This window comes from Notamacropus eugenii, chromosome 4, assembly GCF_028372415.1.
Source record: "Notamacropus eugenii isolate mMacEug1 chromosome 4, mMacEug1.pri_v2, whole genome shotgun sequence".
Classification (NCBI taxonomy): Eukaryota; Metazoa; Chordata; class Mammalia; order Diprotodontia; family Macropodidae; genus Notamacropus; species Notamacropus eugenii.
This window is the reverse complement of record NC_092875.1, coordinates 67,620,081-67,638,138: the sequence shown is the minus strand read 5'-3', so window position 1 is coordinate 67,638,138 and position 18,058 is coordinate 67,620,081. Positions and strand designations below refer to the sequence as shown.

Sequence of the window (18,058 nt, the reverse complement as noted above, 5' to 3'; positions counted from 1 at the left end):
TTGTACCCCTCCCCCCTGCAAAGCCAATGACAATCCCAGGTTCAGGGACAGATTAGACCCAACTTGGACCTTCAACAGATTGCCTCATCAACATCCCTAGAAACAGGACAGCATCTGTACCCATCCCTTGCTCTTTGGAAACCAAAAGCTACTCATCCCCAGGAATCTGACCTGGGACTTCTCCACAGAAGCTGTGTGCTTGTCACACATAGGGCTGATCTCAATGCCCTTCTCCCGTTCCCGGTCTCCTTGTTGAAAGAACTCCACCATGATTCTGTCTGTCCACTGGCGGTACAGCTCCAGGGGCTTGGTGGGATTGCTGAGGTCGGCACAGTGAACCATATTCTGAAGGACCTGAGGTGGCAGAGGCCAAGAGAGGGCAGAGGCCCAGCCAAGGTCAAACAGCCTCCTCAGACTGACCAGACCCCACCCCAACACTTTGGCCACATAAGAAATGAGGAGGATGAAAATAATAATGCTAATAAGATAACACTGAGATAGGATGTCACAAAGACCTGAGTTCAAGTCCCTGCCTCTGGCACGCAGAAGCCCTAGGTGTCAGCAAGGTCAAATTACAACTGTCAGGGACCTGGGGGATTTTTCTCTAGGACTCAAATTTTAATTGCAAAGCTAGAAAAGGAAACGGCAAACCACTCCAGTACCTTTGCCAAGAGAACCCCAATGGACAGGTTCAAACAAAATACATTTATGCTGCACAGACAGATCTGTCTGTCTGTCCGTCTATCCACACAAACGTTTGTTGTCTCTCCCACTAGAACGGAAGGAGACTTTCATCGTCTTTGTATCTCTGGGGCCTAGTCTTGTTTGCGGCATGTCATAAATGCTTGTTGATGGATGGATTCTATGTGAAGACCCTGGCTGCCCACAGGGAGGTCCATTCCCTTGTGGCACAGCTTTCACTGGTAAGGCTTTCCTGACCTCTCTCTGCAACCTGCCTCCTTGTAACTCCCTGTTACTCCTCTTCCTGCCCTGCAGGGATCTCTTCCACAGGTTGGGGTGGGGAAGGGATGAGGCTGCTGGGACAGCTGCCCACCTGGATCCGATCAGAGTAGTTGTCCAACAACAGGACACCCAAGCTTGTCACCTTCTTCGTCTCCACCATGGTCTTCAGGTCGGCCAGCAAGTTCATATGTTTAGACATGTCTGTGGCCAGCACCTACCAAGGGGAGGCAGAACAGGGTGAGACGGTGCCATTTAAGGGACCAGGCCCTGGATTCCTGGTGTAGGGTCAGCCCTGTGTAGCTGCATGACCCTCCTCTCCTGGAGCCGGTTCTAACAAGGGGCCTTGGAAACTTTCCAGTGTTAATTAACCTTAAAAGAGCCACAGAGCTGGGAGAGCCCTAAGGAGTAAAAATGTGCCAAAGGTCCTTAGGAGAGACAACAGTGTGAAGCTGTGGGTCCTTAGAATATAGAAAGCATAGAATGCTGGAGGTAGAGAGGCTCTTAGGGAGATTAGAGAGCTGAAAGTTCCCTCAGAACACAAAATACGAAAGCTAAAAAGGCCCTTAGAACACAGAATGTCAGAATTGGGAAGGCTCTTGGAACACAGAACATCAGAGCTGGGAGGGCCCTTAGAACATAGAACACAGAACAGCAGAGCTGGGAGGGCCCTTAGAACATAGAACACAGAACAGCAGAGCTGGGAGGGCCCTTAGAACATAGAACACAGAACAGCAGAGCTGGGAGGGCCCTTAGAACATAGAACACAGAATAGCAGAGCTGGGAGGGCCCTTAGAACATAGAACACAGAATAGCAGAGCTGGGAGGGTCCTTAGAGATAAAGTAGCACACATTCCTCCTTTTTATGGAGGGAGACACTGAGGTCTAGAGACGATACAGGATTTTCTCCAGGTCCTAGTATGTGTTGGGGCAGAGCTGGGACGTGGCCCCAGCCCACTGGCCCACCAGAGCAGGGTTCTGTCTGCTGCCCTCCTCCCCTCCCCACCTCGGCCCTCTCACCATATCGATGACCATCTTCCGCAGGCTCTGCCGCTGCTTGGGGCTCAGGTTCTGAAAGATGTCACAGTTGTCCTCCTGGAGCAGCTTGAAGCCCACAGCTAGGTGGTGGTTCTCCAGGACGGAGGCATCGTTGTACATGAGGGCCAGCTCTGAGTCTGAGACATGCAGAGGCAGCACAGGAGTGTCAGCATTACCGATCTAGCAAGGCTTGGGGAGCCTGGAGCCTGGAGACTCAGACGCAGGTCCCAAACCCACTACCTTGCTGTATGACCCTGGGCAGCTTCGTTCCTTTCTCTGAGCCTTGATTTTTCCTGAAATGGGACTAGTGCAGGTGATCTATTATTACCTGTATTTTTATTACGGTGGTGCTGGTGGTTATCGCTACTGATCTGGGCTTTTTTGGAGGGTCCAGAGGACTCACTCAAGGCATCCTAAAGGTGTGGACACTTCCTCCCTGATACAAGTTGGCAATTTTTCTCTTAAGGTGTTAGAGAGTTGTCTAGGACACGGTGACCTTTTGTTGGAAAGACTTAGTGTTTGGGGTCATTTACAATGACTGCACAATTATAAATGGAAAAATACATAAAGGTTTGAATGATTATGGGACATAATATGCAGGGGTTAAAGAGACATGCCCAATGTCACGGAGATGTCAGAGGTGGGATTTGGAGCCAGGTCTCCCTGTCTCCAAAATTGCCTTGGATGACCTCGATCTGGGGAGACCAGGTTAGGCTTCCTGGGGGAGGCCTTGAATGACAAGTCAGAACTGAACAGGCAGAGACCAGGAGAGAATGACACGAGAAAAGACACGAAGTGAGGAAAGCTCTGAATAGCCCAACTTGCCTGAAGCATCTAGTGTGAACCCTTTTATTTTAGAGATGATAAAAGCCAGGCTGGCATAGTATTTAAGGAGATTTGGATATGAATTGAGAGGACCTGGGTGTGAATACTGGTTCTTATTTAACCATGGCGACCCTTCTGTGCCTCAGTTTCTCCCTCTGTGAGATGAAACTATTGAACCACACAATCCCTGAGGTCCTTCCATCTCTAAATCCTATGATCCTATGAAGGCCAGAGAAGGGAAGGAACTTTCCCAAGGTCACACAGCAAATCAGAGGCATATCTATAACTCAAACCCAGGTCTTCTGTTTCCCAGCCAAAGCACTTTAGCTACAACAAGATGGGACAATTTTCTACTCTGTTCCAGGTCCCCCCTCCCCTCTACCCCCAACCTCATTTCAGTGTCAGGAGATAACTTGGGGCCAAGGTTCAGCCCTCACTCACTGGTGTTGATCAGAAACTGGTTGGAGACCCCAGGGTGATCCACATCATGGATGGCACTGGCAAAGATGGCAGCCAAGATCTCCAGATCGGTGAAAACAGCCTTGAGACAGATACAGGGTTATTGACAGGAGGGAGGGCAGGTGATGGATGGGGAGAGAGCCCAAACTCACTGTGGAATCCATTCCATGAAAAGAGTGCCCCAGAGACACCAGGACAAGTCCCTAGACTCAGTTAGGCCAGGGTAACCTCTGCCCTTTCTAGTTCTGTGACCTCAGAGGACAAGGGAGGAAAGGAGAGAAAAAGGGGAGGGAAGAAACGTTTATTAAGCATTTACTATTTGCCGGGTACTGCGCTAAATGCTTTACAAATATTATCTCAGAGGCCTCAGGAGCTGGCTCAGTAAGGCTGGGGCTCTCGGGGCTCCCCCTGCCCCTTGCACCCGAACCTCAAGCGCTGGTGTAGACAGGAGCACGTGGGTGGACTGGGCCACATCTGCTGCGTGGATGCTGTTGTGATAGGCCACATCAGCGTGGTAATGGTCCTCCAGGGTCAGCAGGTAGGTGACCAGGGTGTCTGCTGGGATCTGGAAAGTTTTCAGCAGGTCTCGTTCCTGGGTGTGAGACCAGGAGAGAGGAAACTGAGTCAGAGGTTTTGAAGCTGAAAGGACTTTAGAGATTAATTGGTTCAAATCTCACATTTTACTGCTGGGGAAACTGAGACCTAGAGAGGTTATATAATCTTAGATTTATAGCCGGAAGGGATCAGAGATTACAAAGTGCTTTAAAGTTTTGCAAAGCAGTTTATATGTATTATTTCACTTGATCCTTAGAACAATGCTACAAGGTAGGTGCTATTATTATCCCCATTTTACAAATGAGGAAACTGAGACCAAGAGAGGTCAGAGAATTCTAAGAAGGGATCCTAGAGTTCAAGACATCTGAAGCCCTCATGGGAGAGATGAGGAAGCTGAGGCCTTGCTTAGGGGGTTGGGAGACTTGCTGGCACCTGCCTCCCCATGAGGGCAGGGACTACATAATTTTGAATTCACAGTTTGGGATCTGTACATAGCAGCCAATGGAGAGTAAGAGCTGCCTCCCAATGTCTTGGGTTGCCTCAAGAGGGAATGAGCTCCAGATCTATAGAATTATTTAGGGATTCCTATATGGGAAGGGAGTTGATGCTAAGTGCCCATGGTGAGGGAAAGACAAAGTCACTGGGAGGTACAGCCTTTCTCTGGCCCAGCAAGTCCAAGGGCCCATACCTGGAAGATGCTATACATGATGGCTGTCAGTGGGCGGTTTCCAGAGAGCTCAGCCACCTTGAATACATCCAGACCCCACCTGTTTGTGTCTTTCAGTTCCTGAAACAGAGAGTGGGCCATGAGAGAGAGAGTTCATTAAAAACAATGAATTTAGAGATCTAGTCTGATCCCTTCATTTCACAGATGGAGAAACTGAGACCCAGAGAGGTTAAGTAATTGATTTGCCTCGGGTCTCATAAGTAAATAAGGTAGAAAGCAAGGATTCAAATTCAGATTCCAAATTTAGAGCTCTGGCTACTGCACTTGGCAACTCTACCCTGGCAGAGAAAGCTCTCACAGAGAGGGGACAAGGGGCTTCTTGCTAGAGTTTACTTCCTATCACCTATCCCTCTGAGATTTAAGGCAGACTCTCCCCAGCCTGCACTTCACCTGCTCCTGGCTAGTAACTTTGGGCTCTTCCTTTACCAGGGACCCTCAGGAGAGTGTTAGGATTGGAAGAGTTTAGGAGCACCAAGCACACACGTCCCTTCCCCAGAGCTCACCTTTGCCAGCAGTGTCTCATGGTCGGTCTTAACTCCAAATCGAGGAATGGCAGCTGCTGAGAAGCTGGAGCCATGTGTTAACTTGCGAACACCGCTGATCTGAGACATGGGCCGCTCCTCTTTCTCCTTCTCCCTCTCCTTCACTGGCATGGAGGGGAGCTCTACCTCATGCTGTTTATCTGAAGGAAGGCAGTGGGGGTATGGCCCAGGGTGAGTGCCTGGGTATCTATCCTCTCTTACTACTGTAATACTATCTTCAAATACATTTTTGCTGAGATGGTTTCTTTTAATGTGGCTTATAATTCCCACTATATCCTTTCCCCCAGCCATCCTTTATAACAAATTTTTATTTTAACCATCAGCAAAAACAATTAAGACACTAAAAAGAAATCTGACAAAATATGCAATGTTCCTGAGGATCCCCACCTCCTGCAATAGGCTCTTAATTGGTCTTCCTGCCTCCAGTATCTCCCCTCTCCAATCCATCCTTCACACAACTGCCTAAGTGATTTTCTGTAATGACTGTCACCTCCTATAAACTGCAATGGCTCCCTATTACCTCTAGGATCAAATATAATCTTTTTGGTTTCATTCTTCCCAGCCTGGTTCTGACCTACTTTTCCCACCTTCATTCACATTACTTCTATTTTCTTACTCTATTTACACAGGGCTTTAAGGTTTCCAGTGTGGTTTACTAATACTCTCTCATTTAATCCTCATAACAACCCTGGGAGGTATGTACTATCATGACCCCCATTTAACAGAAGGGGAAACTGAGGCAGAGGCTACATGACTTGCCCAGGATCACACAACTCATAACTGTCTGAGAGTGGATGTTGAACTCAGGTCTTCCTTCCTGGCTCCAGATCTAGCACTCTGTGCACTATGGCAGCTAGGAGGAGCACCTAACCAGATGCTCCAATGCCCATTTCTGCACCTTTGCACTTACTGTCTTCCCTGGAACGCTCTCCCACCTTACTTTCTACTTCTTTAATTTTGGTATCACAGTACCTAACAATGCCTGAAAATACAGTAGGTGCTTAATAAAAATCTATAGATTCAAAACTCTGCTCCAGTGCCTACTTCTAGATGAAGCCTTTCTTGGTCTTGCCCCCTCCCAGATTTTATCCCATATTGATTTTGTGTACCCTTCATTAAGTATGTGTCCTTCATCTCACTAGAATGGAAGTGTCTTGAGGGTGGGCACTCTCCCACTTTGGTCTCATCTCCTTAGCACCTCATGCCAGAGCCTGCTTGGCACATGGTAGACGCATAGTAAATGTTTGTGTGGGTTGACGGATACTGTCCAACTTGAACTCAACTTCTCAGAGTCCAAATTCAATTCCATTCTACATTTACTAAATGACTTTGAAGTGCATGGTGCTTAGGGATACAGAGCTAAAAAAATGTTAACCTCTCAGGACCTCAGTTTCCTCATCCATAAAAAGATGAGACTGGACTGAATGGCCTTTGTGGTCCCTTCCAGTTGAAGGTCTGGGGTCCTCTGGGTCCCCATCTTTGGGAGCCCTGCTTACTTCTGGGAGCAGGGGAGATATAACACATACATGTGCACACACAGAAGATGAAAGAGGACCAAAATGACCTCACAATGTACAGTGAGTCTGACTATGGCTGATCAGACCAATAGAAACTCAAAAGGCTCTACCACAAGTCAGACACAAATGGTCTGTATGAACCTCTGGTTGGAGATATCCCTAAATTTGTGCATCTCGTGTTTCTGCTGAGCTACTTTTATTCTGCTTTATAGGAATGGTACAAAGATGATTTGAGGAGCAAAAGAGCATTAAGACTGGGGGGATCCAGGAAGGTGTCCCAGAGGAGACAGCACCTGAAAGAGGAGGATTCTGAAAGGCAGAGAAAGAATGGCGTGGGGGGACAGCCTACGTAGAGACACAGAGACAGAAGATTCCATAAAACAATCTGGGTTGGCTGGGATGCAGACTTTGCAATGGAGATTGCTAAGAATTCAGCCTGGAAACATCAGTGGGATCCAGATTAAATACCAGGCCAAAGAACTGGTATTTTAGCCTAGAGGCAAAAGGGACCCACTGAAGATTTTTGAGGAAGGGAATAACTTGGTTAGGCCTTAAGGAGAGGACTTCAGCGGCTGTGCGGAGGATGGAATGAAGAAGAGGCAAAGTGGGACGTCAGTGATCAGTAAGTCCCTACCCCAGACTGCCATCTCACAAGAGGTCCTAGCCCTGATCACTTCCCTCCTGGCCCCTCCATGGCATCCTGTCTTCTCTCCCACCTCTGTCTTTGAATCCTCAGCGCTTAGCACAGAGCTGGGCATACAGCAAGTGCTTAATAAGAAGCAACCTCTCCTTCTCTGCCCCTATCTTCCTGCCCTACAACTTAAAAGCATTCCCAAGGTCTCCTCATCCTTAAAAACCTTCACCAGGCCCTGCCAAGCCCCAGACCTCTCCTCCTTTCCACAGCCAGACTTCTAGAAAGAGACCCTAAATGATTTGCCCAGGGTCACACAGCTAGTGTTCAGGGCTTTCATATCACACTGGGCCGGAGCACTGGGCAGAGCTCTGGACTTGGAGGACTTGGGTCTGAAGCTTGACCTAGTCACTGATGGGCTGTTGTGTGAGTTTTCTTTCCTTCTCCCCTCCTTCCTGACCCTTTGGTATCTTCTGACACTTCTGGGCATCTCCTTCCTACAGGATTCACTCTCCTCTATTGGCTTCAGAAGGGGCCCCTTTTCTGGCTCTTCTCTCACCTCCTCTATCCTGGCTCCCCTTCTTGAACCCTTCTGGTCAGAGGTCCCCCAAGGGCCTGGCCTCGGCTCTCACTTCCACCGCTATCTTACTGACTTCAATTATGAGTCCTTTGTGGGGGACTCTTGAATTCTCACCTCGTGCCCTATTCTTCCTTCTGAGCTCTAGAACCAAATCCTCACCCACCTTCAGGATGTCAACCCTGAGAAGACTCCAACCCAACAAGCCCCAAACCAAGTCCTTAGTCTTTCCTGTGTGTCTTGCTCCTCCTCATTTCACAGTTTCTGAGCCCCCCCTTGACCTTGTGTCCTGTATTCAAAACCTCTAGGTTATCTTTGATTCTGCCCTGTCCCTCCTCTCTCAGAGCCAGTCAATGATTATATTATCCTGGATTTTATTTTCGGGTTGGAAGGGACTGTAAAAGCCAGCAGGTCCAACTCTCCCACTTTACAGATAATGATGCTGAGACTTACCAAGATGAGGTGACTCCTCACCTACTACCAATCTGTGAGTTCTGTTAAAGTGGGGAGGTCTTATCCAACCCAGTCTTTCCCAATGAACAATCAATCCACCACTAAATAATTATTAAGCACTTACTGTATGCCAGGCACTATGCTAAGCACTGGGCATAGAGAGAAAGGCAGAAAAGCAAGTGGGCCCTGACCCCAACAACTCTGTGCACACAAATGCAGCAGCAAGTACAGCTCAACTTTTTGAGCCTTGGGGAGTCAGGCAGGAAGAAGCCCAAAAGACCCAGGAGGCCTGTGAGGAAGGAAAAGATTAGTCTCCCATTTTGATGGAGACTGAGTTCTAAAGAAGGGTGGTGACTCACCCAATGTTTCATGGTGGGTCAGTGGCAGAGTTGGGATGGAAACCAAACCCAGGTGTTTTGACACCTGAAGCCTCCCCACCCTTGCTAGGTTAGCACCCTCCAAGGTCCACTCACCCAGGAAGGTCCGGGAGATATATTCAGATACTTGGTTTCCAGAGCGGCTGGTCTCTGATAGGTGACTCAGCTCCCGGTTAAGCATCCGCTTGAACTGTGGGGAGGAAACAAAATGTAGATGTCCAGGAGGCCTGGGCTCCCCTCTTTCCTCTAACTCCAGTATCATCCCCAACACCCATTACATTTTCCTGTAATTACAATAGGGAATCTGTAGTCATTGGAAATCTCATGTCCAGGAAAGGAGGAGGAGTATGTCCCCTTTGTAGAGCAGAAGCCCCAGGTCAGCCTGGGTGTTAGGATGCTTGGGTTATAACTCAATCCGTTCACTGGCTTGTCTGAGGGGTCCCTAAATGCAATTGTGTCTCAGTTTCTTCTTAGAGAAGAGATACCTGGATGTGGAGCCTAGTGAAAGAGCCACCATCCTGAGGCTCCCTCCTATCACCACCCTGCCAAAAACCTTTTCTTTCCTTCACTAAGCTTTTTTCTTTGTAAGATGAGTAGTCTCTACTAAATGGCCTCTAAGATCTCCCTCTCCCAGTTCTGACATCCTGTGTTCTAAAAGCCCTCCCAGCTCTGACATCCCTGGGCTCTAAGGGCCCTCCAAGCTCTGATATCCTGGGTTCTAAGGGCCCCCCTGCCCTGAATTCTATGTTCTAAGGCTCTTCCCTTAGGGATACTCTGTGTTCTATGGGTTCTCCCAGCCCTGACATCCTGTATTCTAAGGGCCCCCCCTGCCCTGACAGTCTATGTTCTAAGGGCCCTCCCAGCTTTGATATCTTGGGTTCTAAGGGCACCCTACCCTGAATTCTATGTTCTAAGGGTCCTCCCTTAGGGATACTCTGTGTTCTATGGGCTCTCCCAGCCCTGACATCCTGGGTTCTAAGGGCCCTCTCAGTTCTGACATCCCTGGGTTCTAAGGGCCCTCCCAGCTCTGACATCCTGGGTTCTAAGGGCCCCCTACCCTGAATTCTATGTTCTAAGGGTTCTCCCTTAGGGACACCCTGTGTTCTATGGGCTCTCCCAGCCCTGACATCCTGGGTTCTAAGGGCCCCCCTGCCCTGACATTCTATGTTCAAAGGGTCCTCCCAGCTCTGACATCTTGGGTTCTAAGGGCCCTCCCAGGTCTGATATTCAACAATTCTAAGATCTTGGCCAGCTCTGATATCCAGCATAGCAAAGGTTTTCACAGCCTACTTCAGAGATCTAATCCCTTCTCCCTCATCACCCATGCACTTCCCTCACTTACAGGAAACTCTCTGAGGATTCTGAAGACAGAACAGGGTTTCCCTCACCTGATGGTTCTCTAAACCCACTCCCTCTTCAGAGCATCATGTAGATTGCCCATCATGTAGATTACAACACCCAGGGGAAAGAGCACCCTCAGGTCTCATAAGTTCCCTTTCTTTTTCCATTTAGTGCTTGGCCTCAAGCATCACCGATCAGGGTGGAGAAAATGGGGGAGATGGTTCAGTCAGGCCTCGTGGAGTACTAGTGGGAATAGTCTGGAGGGGTGGATCTTACTTTGTGCAACAGACCAGTATTTAATGCAAATGCCCATGTAAATCTAATTTCTTCTCAAAGTGAATTTTATGCACTGCTGAATTCCTCTGCAAGTTCATCCTTCAAGCTGACTTCTGGATTTTCAGGTATTGGCTTTGCTTCAAATATATGTGTGTCTGTAGGAGGTGAGGGCTGTCACTAGCCCACCCTCCTACCTTACCATACACAGATGTACAAGGAAAGACAGAGACAGAGAACCATCCAGAGACTCTCAGAAGTGACCTCCCTGCCCCTCCGTTCTCCTCCCCCCCTCTTCCCCCAGGCAGCAGAGGCTGCCTCCTGGGTTCTGAGGGATGCCAGGCCCAGCCTGTCTGGGTTTAGCCAGGGAGGTCTTGTTTCTTTGTCGGTTGGGGTTTTAAATCTACTTCAGAGGGATGGGGAGAAAAGGCCAATGACGCACAGAGCCAGCTGTGCCTGGCCGACCACGAACACATCTGCGGAGCAAACAGGAAGGGGGTGGGGGTTGGGGAACGGCTAGGCCCTCACAACTGTGGTGGGGAGGGGAAAGGCCCTGTGCCAGAGAGTATAGTGACCAAGGTTCTAGTCCCAGCTCAGCTACTAATTTGCTGCTATCGTATAAGGGCCTTCCCCTGGGCCTCAGTTTCCCTTTCTGTAAGTGTCGGGGTGGGAGTTGGGAGAGGTAGTTCTCTGACATGCTGTGCTCTAAGAGGCTCACTAGGTCTGACATTCTCTACTTTTAAAGCCCCACTGCATGAGTGTGTTCAGAGTGGAGGGGTTGAGTGGGGGGTGGGGTGGGGGGGGGAGGCAGGATAGGACCCTAACCCTCCGGCCCAGCCTCCCGGGGGAAGCTGGTGCTGACTCACTTTGTTGGAGGCCATCTCGCTGACGGAGTGCCGGGTCTGCAGGGTCTCCAGCTGGTCCAGGCACCAGTCCAGCTCCTCCAGGGTCTCCATGGCCAGCTTCTGGCAGGCATCCTCTGTGGGAGGGACCTGCAGGTCACTCACTGGTTTCTCTAACACTACTAGCTCTTCATCCCCCAGAAGCTCTGGGACCTAGGATTGGGTGGCAGGTGAGCCTTGGAGGCTGTCTTGGGGTAGCTCCCCCCAGGGAGGCTAAGTGATTTTACTGCTCTAGGGGTCTGAATTTATATGAGTAAAGTAAGGGTGCCTGCCTTTCTCCTTCTGTTTCTCTAGCTCCAGAAGACTAACAGACAATAGGAAGAGCATTGCATTTGGGAGTCAAGAGACCTTGGCTCAAATTCTGCCCCAACATGAACTGGCTGTGTGACTGGGCAAGACCTCTGTTTGTTCCTCTATAAGAGCAAAGCATTTGGACCAAATGATCTATTGGCAGCATGGTGTCATGGGACTCAGGAGACCTGGGGCTGAGTCCCTGTTTGGCCACTGACTTGATGGGGGACCTTTGGCAAGTCATTTATGCTCTCTGGGCCTCAGTTTCCCCATATGTAACATGAAAGGGTTAGACTCGATCAGGGTGGGGAACTTTGGGCCTTGAAGCCACATATGGCCCTCTAGGTCCTAAACTTCAGTTTGAGGGCCAAACTTAAGGACCTAGAAGGCCACATGTGGCCTTGTGACCAAAGGTTCTCCACCCCTGGACTAGATGATCTAATTATGATTCCCTCCCAGCCCTGACATTCTGTGTCCTAAGGGTCTACCTAGAGCTGACATTTTTTGTTCTTAAGGTCCCTCTCAGCTATTATTATTATGAGTATTTATACTTCCTATTCCTATCATCTTCCTGAACTTGTTGCCAATCATATGCAAATTAGCACTAATCAATTTTTAGTCCAGAGTTCAGACTCTATTTCCAAGTCACTATTGGAAGCAGGCCTGAAATGGCCCTTGATGGATGTTGGTTAGTTTTGTTGAACTGTTTTCTTTGTCCCCTTCTGTTATTCTTGGCTATAAGGGAAGCTCTCAGAGTGGAAGTGGGGAGAAGGGATATACTGGAAAATCTAGTTAATGTAAAAATAAGACATCCAAAATGGAGAAAAGAAACATCCCTGAAAATCCGATTGTCACACAGTAAAAGTGGCAGCTGGAGATGAGGCTGGGAAAGGGGGTCTCAGGGCTCGCTGGGGATAATGTTTTGCCCTCATCTCCCTGGGAAGAGAACTTGGGGGGTGGGGGGCGGGCAAGGGGAAGCTCCCAGCTGGAGGGATGGGCTATGGTGGAAGCATTGCTAAGGGAGTCACAGTTGGCTCCAAAGGGCAGGAAGAGAGGGAGAGAGAGAGAGAGACAGACAGACAGACAGAGACAGAGACAGACAGACAGAGAGACAGACAGAGACAGAGAGACAGAGAGAGAGAAAGAGAGAGAGAGAGAGAGAGAGAGAGAGAGAGAGAGCGTATGTGTGTGTGTGTGTGTGTGTGTGTGTGTGTGTGTTTGTGAAAGATAAGGAATGATACAGGAAGACTTTCCCACTGGCCTAGGGAAATGGATGGTGGAGATGGCAGAGGATATTCTGACTTAGAAGTCAAGTCTTCAGAAATAAGAAGGCAGCAGCTAAGATTGTTAACTCATTACCTGGGAGTGGTGCAGCTCGGCAGCCAGAAGGTGGGTTACTGCTTGACACTCTCCTGTGGAATACAGAGGGCCAACTTAGGATCAGGTCAGGCTGGTTGGACCCCCAATGCCCCACCCCCAACCCTCCATACACGCACGCGCTCACTTGGCCACGCGGTCCTGTAGGCGAGTCAGCACGGCAAAGTTGCTCCTGACTGTTCGTAGACTGGCTAAGACCTGGGAGGGAAGGCACCACCCACTGAACCTCCGAGTCCAAGGCACCACTCCAGCATCCCTGCTTAGACAGGGTGGGGGAGAGTGGACCCTGGGCCAGGACTATTTAGGGCAGAGACATCTAGGGTTGGCCAGGGAAGAGAGGACTGGGATCTTTAGCAGTCCCCTGGGCAGGACCAGAGAGAATGGGGAGTTCTGAGTGTTGTCCCAGTCCATTCCACAACCTCCTCCTCTCCCCCAACCTCTTCCCTATAGTAGGCACCAGGGAAAAGGCTTGTACCCACCTGGGCAAACGGTGTCACAATCATGTCTTCTCCATGTCTGCAGGAGAGAAAAAGTTTGTGAGAAGTAGACAGAAAGAAAGTGGGGAGAATTGAGGGCTGGGTGGATATCTACATTTGAGTATCTCCACAATCTGTGTCCACTCAAATATCTACTCATCTCTCGTTGAGTGGCTGACTAGGTGCATGCACTTGCACGGCCCCTATCTGGTTCATATACTACAAATCCCCTTCCTAGTTACCCCCTCCCCTTCTACTCTTCCATTCCCCCTTTCCAAATCTACTCATCTTTCTAGACCTCATTTCAGTTATTCATTCAACAGATGCTTATGGAATCTGGACCATGGGCAAGAAGAGCTAGGTGTTGCCCTGCCTCCTCCAGGAAGTCCCCTCTGATTACCTACTATAGCACCATGATCTCTGCTTTCCAGGAAATATTGCTCCACCCCACCCCGGTTCAGCTTGGCTTTATGATATGTGACAGAATCAGTGTGTCAGAGAATAAGGGAACTCGAAGAACATGAAATCCAATCCCCTCATTTGTAGAAGGGAAAACTCACTGGCCAAGGATTGGTCACCTAGTGAGTCCCTGGGAGAACAGGGAATAGAACCCAGGTGTTAACTGTTACAGAGTTACTGTGTTTGGACCTTTCTTCTATCTCCGTCCCCATTCTTTCACCCAACAAAGACATCCAGGAACAAAGGATTCTCTCCCAGGACTCTCTCTGGCATTGTCCCACCTGCAGCTACCCCCATCCCATTCCAAAGTGGTACTCACAGGTCACTGGCGATAGAGGAGTTCCGGGACATGGCCTTGGGAGACAGGTCATAATCACTGTCTGATCGGTAGAGGAATGACTCTCGCCTCTGGCTGTGAGGGAAGTTGCCTTGGATGACAAGGCCTGAGCCAGGGCTGGTCTGTGGATCCAGTGGGCTCCTTCCCGAAGACAGGCCATTCTCAAGATCAAAGCTACGGGCAGGAGAAGAAGCAAAGGTGACTGAGAGGAGGGAACAGGGGTAATTGGCAGTCCTCCTCTCACCCAAAAAACTTTATGCATTTTCACTATGGCATGGAAATTGGCAGGATAAATTCCTGCCAAGGGCAGGACCACTAAGGGAGTATAGTGGAATGAACCCCACACCAAGCTCCTTGCTAAGAAGACCTCTGCCTGGCTACATGCCCAGGCTCCCCAAGCTCAGAGCTTCTCTACTCCCCTTATTCTACCTTGTGGCTCTCTGACCTTCTCTTGATCCCTAAAGTCAGGGGTCACCACCCTGGGCCTGCCCTGGGAAGTCAGCCTCTGCATTCAGGAGATAGATGGGTTGGGCTGTCTCAAGTCCCAGATGACCCATCTTTGAGAAGGAAGGAATGAGTCACCCAGAGGCTGCAAGTTCTCACTGGAGAGGAAGATGGGGCTCAAGAGGCTGGACCTTGTTCAAGTCCCAAGATCACAGGAATTAGAGATAGATAGGGGCTTAGGGATTATCTACTTCAACCTTTTTTTTTTTTTTTTTTTTTTTTTTACAAATAAAGAAACTGAGGGCCAGAAAGGGGGAAAAGACCTTCCCAAGGTCATACATACTTAGGCCTTATTTCTTCTAGGCTGGCTGCTCAGAGCTAGAGGACATAGTGTTCACTCCATAGCCCAACAGTAAAGGTCCTCACAACATCCCTGATGAACAGCTCATTCCTAACCTCTGACATCTCCAGCTCTACCCCCTGCTCCAGAATGTCAACTTTTTAGAGAAGAAAAGCTGATTCATTTTCTCTGTATCCTCAGAGCCTGCCACAGTGCTCTGAACATCCTACAGGCTTAACAAATGTTTGCTGAAAGGCAGTGGATTCTTCTTGGAGACCTCCAGTGATGGAGAACTCACTACTTTCCAAAGTCATCCATCCCATGTGGTTTTGACTACTAAGCTAGTTTTTCCTTACAGAACATCACTGGGATTGATTCTGTTCTCTGAAGCCAAGCAGAGCAGATGCTCCCTCCTCCATGAGAGTCCATCCGATGAAAGGTTTTCTTTTCCAGCAATCTATTGATTGTGCAATAAACATGTATCAAGTGCCTATTGTATACGCAGATGCAAAGCCGAGAGAAGACATGGCCCCTGTCCTGGTGATTCTCCCAGTATAATGAAGAGGTAACTCCCTTCACTAACCCAAACAAGAAGGCAAAGCATTACACTGTAAATATATTGGGAAGAGGCAAAGAAGGCCCAGTACGAAGAGGAAATCATGACTGACAGAGAGACGCAAGGAAGACTGCATGGTGGTATCATAAGTAATTCAGAGGGACATTCGTCCTCCTCTCCATCACTCCCTGACCCACCGATAGTGTATGATAGGGTCTCAGAGGTCAACTTAGGCCCAGATACATGGAAGATTCCCCACCTCCCCAAGTAATTGGCCAGCAGAGCCCAAGGTGATGCAACAGACCTGCATTCCCAGGACTTGGTGTGAGCATCTCCTCCTCATCACAGTCTTTGCCTTCCTTCTCCAATCCAGGGCAGAAGAGCTAAGGGTGCTGCCCCAGGGTCCTGTCCCTGCATCTCTCTCTCTCTCTCTCTCTTCCCTCCACTTATCCACAGAAGTCCAGGGCTACATGCCCTGAGTCCTTGGAGCTTAGGCCTGGGTAGCTGTGTCTGGGATGTGTGAAGACTTGGGGGGCGGGGTAAGGAGGACTGCAGCAGCTGGAGGGTGGTCAGGTCACTCTCCCACCCCCCCCTCAGGAACAGTGGATCCTTTTGGGGACTTGAGGTTCCAAAGAACTAGTCTTCCTCTCCTGCTCCCTACCCCCAGCCTGGAGTGAAGGGTGAGTGGGTGAGGGAGGGGCTATGCTACTTCTCCGGAAACCACAGTCCACCCTGAAAGCCTGTGGTGAGACCATCTCTGAAGAGCAGAGGCTGCAAGGAGTGCTGCTGGCGTGTGTGTGTGTGTGTGTGTGTGTGTGTGTGTGTGTGTGTGTACATGCTCCAGAGCATGTGACGGTGTTTATGTACCCTAGGGCATGGATCACTGTGTATTAGTGCATGTACCAACATGTGTGCCAGGGAGTATACCAGTGTGTGCCAGGGTTTGTAGCAGCATGCGCACTACTAAAGTGGATATGCTAGAGGGTGTACACCGCAACAAGTACCAGTATGTGTGCCAAGGCCTATGATATTACACTTGTCAGGGTGTAGGCCAGGGCAGTACCAGAAGTATCTTTGGGGAAGGGGGTCACACACATACATGGTATGAGATCAGTACCCTAATGGGTCTCTGTGTAGGTGTAGCTGAGCTGTTTGGAAGGAAAGGCTCTGGAGATGCAAAGACAAAAGTGAAACAGTTCCTGTCCTCAAAGAACTTCCATTCACACACACATACACACACACCTGTGTCCATGTACCTAGACATTTTCCAGCTGTGTCTGTGTGGTCATTCATCTGTAGGCATGGTGATCTGTGCATTCCTTTGTCTCTGGCTCCATGTGTGCCCTCACACCTATATATTCATTATATGTATATCAGTATATATGTCTGTCTGTACTGTGTGTCTCTGGAGTAGGTATCTCCTTTTCCTAATCCCAACCTTCCCACCTGAGGCCTGCTACTGAAAGGGGCCAAATGGTGTTCTATCCACCATATGTTATGATTTCTGAGGAAGAGAGCCAGGGGAAGGCTTGGGGAGTAAGGAGGAAGCAGCAGGTCTGTACATAGGTGAGTTCTGGGGCTCAGTGGCCCTGTGATTTCAACTTCTCTCCCCCTCCTTCCCCCCAGCAGACAGGGTGCTGACCTTGCCCCTACACAGTCCCCTGGGGCTGGCAAAACTCCCAGAACCAGAGTTGGCTTGGACTTCTGTCCCTCAGGGGCCACCACAGATTCAGACTACCCCAGGGTGGAGGAGTCAGATTACCCCAGTGTGCCCCTAACCAGTTATCTCTTCCCAGTCAGGAAAGCCAGAGAAGGTCCTTCCTTTTCTGGGGGCACCTCTAACAGGCCGCTTTTTTAGTCTCGTTCCCTCTCCTTCTCCCCTCCCCCTGGGGCTAATCTTAGGCCACAAGACAGCTGCAGCCCCTGCTTCTCCCTACCCACGTGGTACCCATAGCCTCTACAGAGATTCTGAACATAAAGGGGCATTAAAACATTATAGGGAAATTAAGTTTGGGGGTATAGGCTTGCCCAAGATGACACAGGCTTTCATTCCAGGACATCAGTCCCCAAGTGCTAGTTCCCAACTGAGCAGTAGAGTCCTTAGAATATAGACTATCAGGGCTGGGGGGGGTCCCCTGTAATGCCTGATGGAGCAGGCACCTTAGAACACTGAATGTCAGATTCAGGAGGGTCCTTAGATCGCTGAGCCCAGAATTTCAGAGCTGCATATCTGCGTGTCATAGGTCAAAAAATGTCAGAACTGGAAGGAACCTTAGAACTTAGAATGCCAGAGCTGAGAAAGTCCTTAGAACAGAAAACGTCAGAACTGGAAGGGACCTTCGATCAGAATATCAGAGCTGGGAGGGACGGTCCTTAGAACAGAGAACGTCAGAACTGAGAGCGACCTTAGATCCGAACAGCTGAACAGGGAGGGGATGGTCTTTAGAACTATAAGGGACCTTCCAACTTACATCGGCCGGGCTGGAAAGGACCTCCGAACGTGGAGCTCGGACAGCCCAAGCTGGAAAGGCCCTTCCACGCAGAACCCAGGACGTGAGGCAAGCCTGGAAGCCCCGCTCCCGCACCCTCCCCCGGGTCCCG

General features: G+C 49.6%; 1 protein-coding gene and 1 long non-coding RNA gene across 6 annotated transcripts in view; one reads left to right on the top strand and one right to left on the bottom strand.

Annotated features, from left to right (window-relative positions):
- The window catches only part of PDE4C (phosphodiesterase 4C), a 61,360-nt gene that overhangs the window by 3,387 nt on the left and 39,915 nt on the right, over nucleotides 1–18,058 (bottom strand). For 3 of the 5 annotated variants that reach the window (XM_072601658.1, XM_072601659.1, XM_072601660.1), the window contains 13 exons: nucleotides 14,100–14,291; nucleotides 13,325–13,361; nucleotides 12,973–13,043; nucleotides 12,828–12,880; nucleotides 11,142–11,254; nucleotides 8,758–8,851; nucleotides 5,068–5,246; nucleotides 4,526–4,624; nucleotides 3,710–3,874; nucleotides 3,265–3,364; nucleotides 1,981–2,135; nucleotides 1,055–1,177; nucleotides 172–354 (listed from right to left, as the gene is read on the bottom strand). In XM_072601658.1, coding sequence (XP_072457759.1) covers nucleotides 172–354; nucleotides 1,055–1,177; nucleotides 1,981–2,135; nucleotides 3,265–3,364; nucleotides 3,710–3,874; nucleotides 4,526–4,624; nucleotides 5,068–5,246; nucleotides 8,758–8,851; nucleotides 11,142–11,254; nucleotides 12,828–12,880; nucleotides 12,973–13,043; nucleotides 13,325–13,361; nucleotides 14,100–14,291 — 1,564 coding nt within the window. Of the gene's footprint in view, nucleotides 1–171; nucleotides 355–1,054; nucleotides 1,178–1,980; nucleotides 2,136–3,264; nucleotides 3,365–3,709; nucleotides 3,875–4,525; nucleotides 4,625–5,067; nucleotides 5,247–8,757; nucleotides 8,852–11,141; nucleotides 11,255–12,827; nucleotides 12,881–12,964; nucleotides 13,044–13,324; nucleotides 13,362–14,099; nucleotides 14,292–15,761; nucleotides 18,021–18,058 lie in introns of those variants that run through there. The other 2 variants (XM_072601661.1, XM_072601662.1) reach the window with 2 other exon arrangements.
- LOC140499792 (uncharacterized) lies at nucleotides 6,740–12,408 on the top strand. Its single transcript, XR_011965541.1, has 3 exons — nucleotides 6,740–7,245; nucleotides 10,339–10,403; nucleotides 11,472–12,408. It is a non-coding gene; the product is annotated as an uncharacterized lncRNA (long non-coding RNA).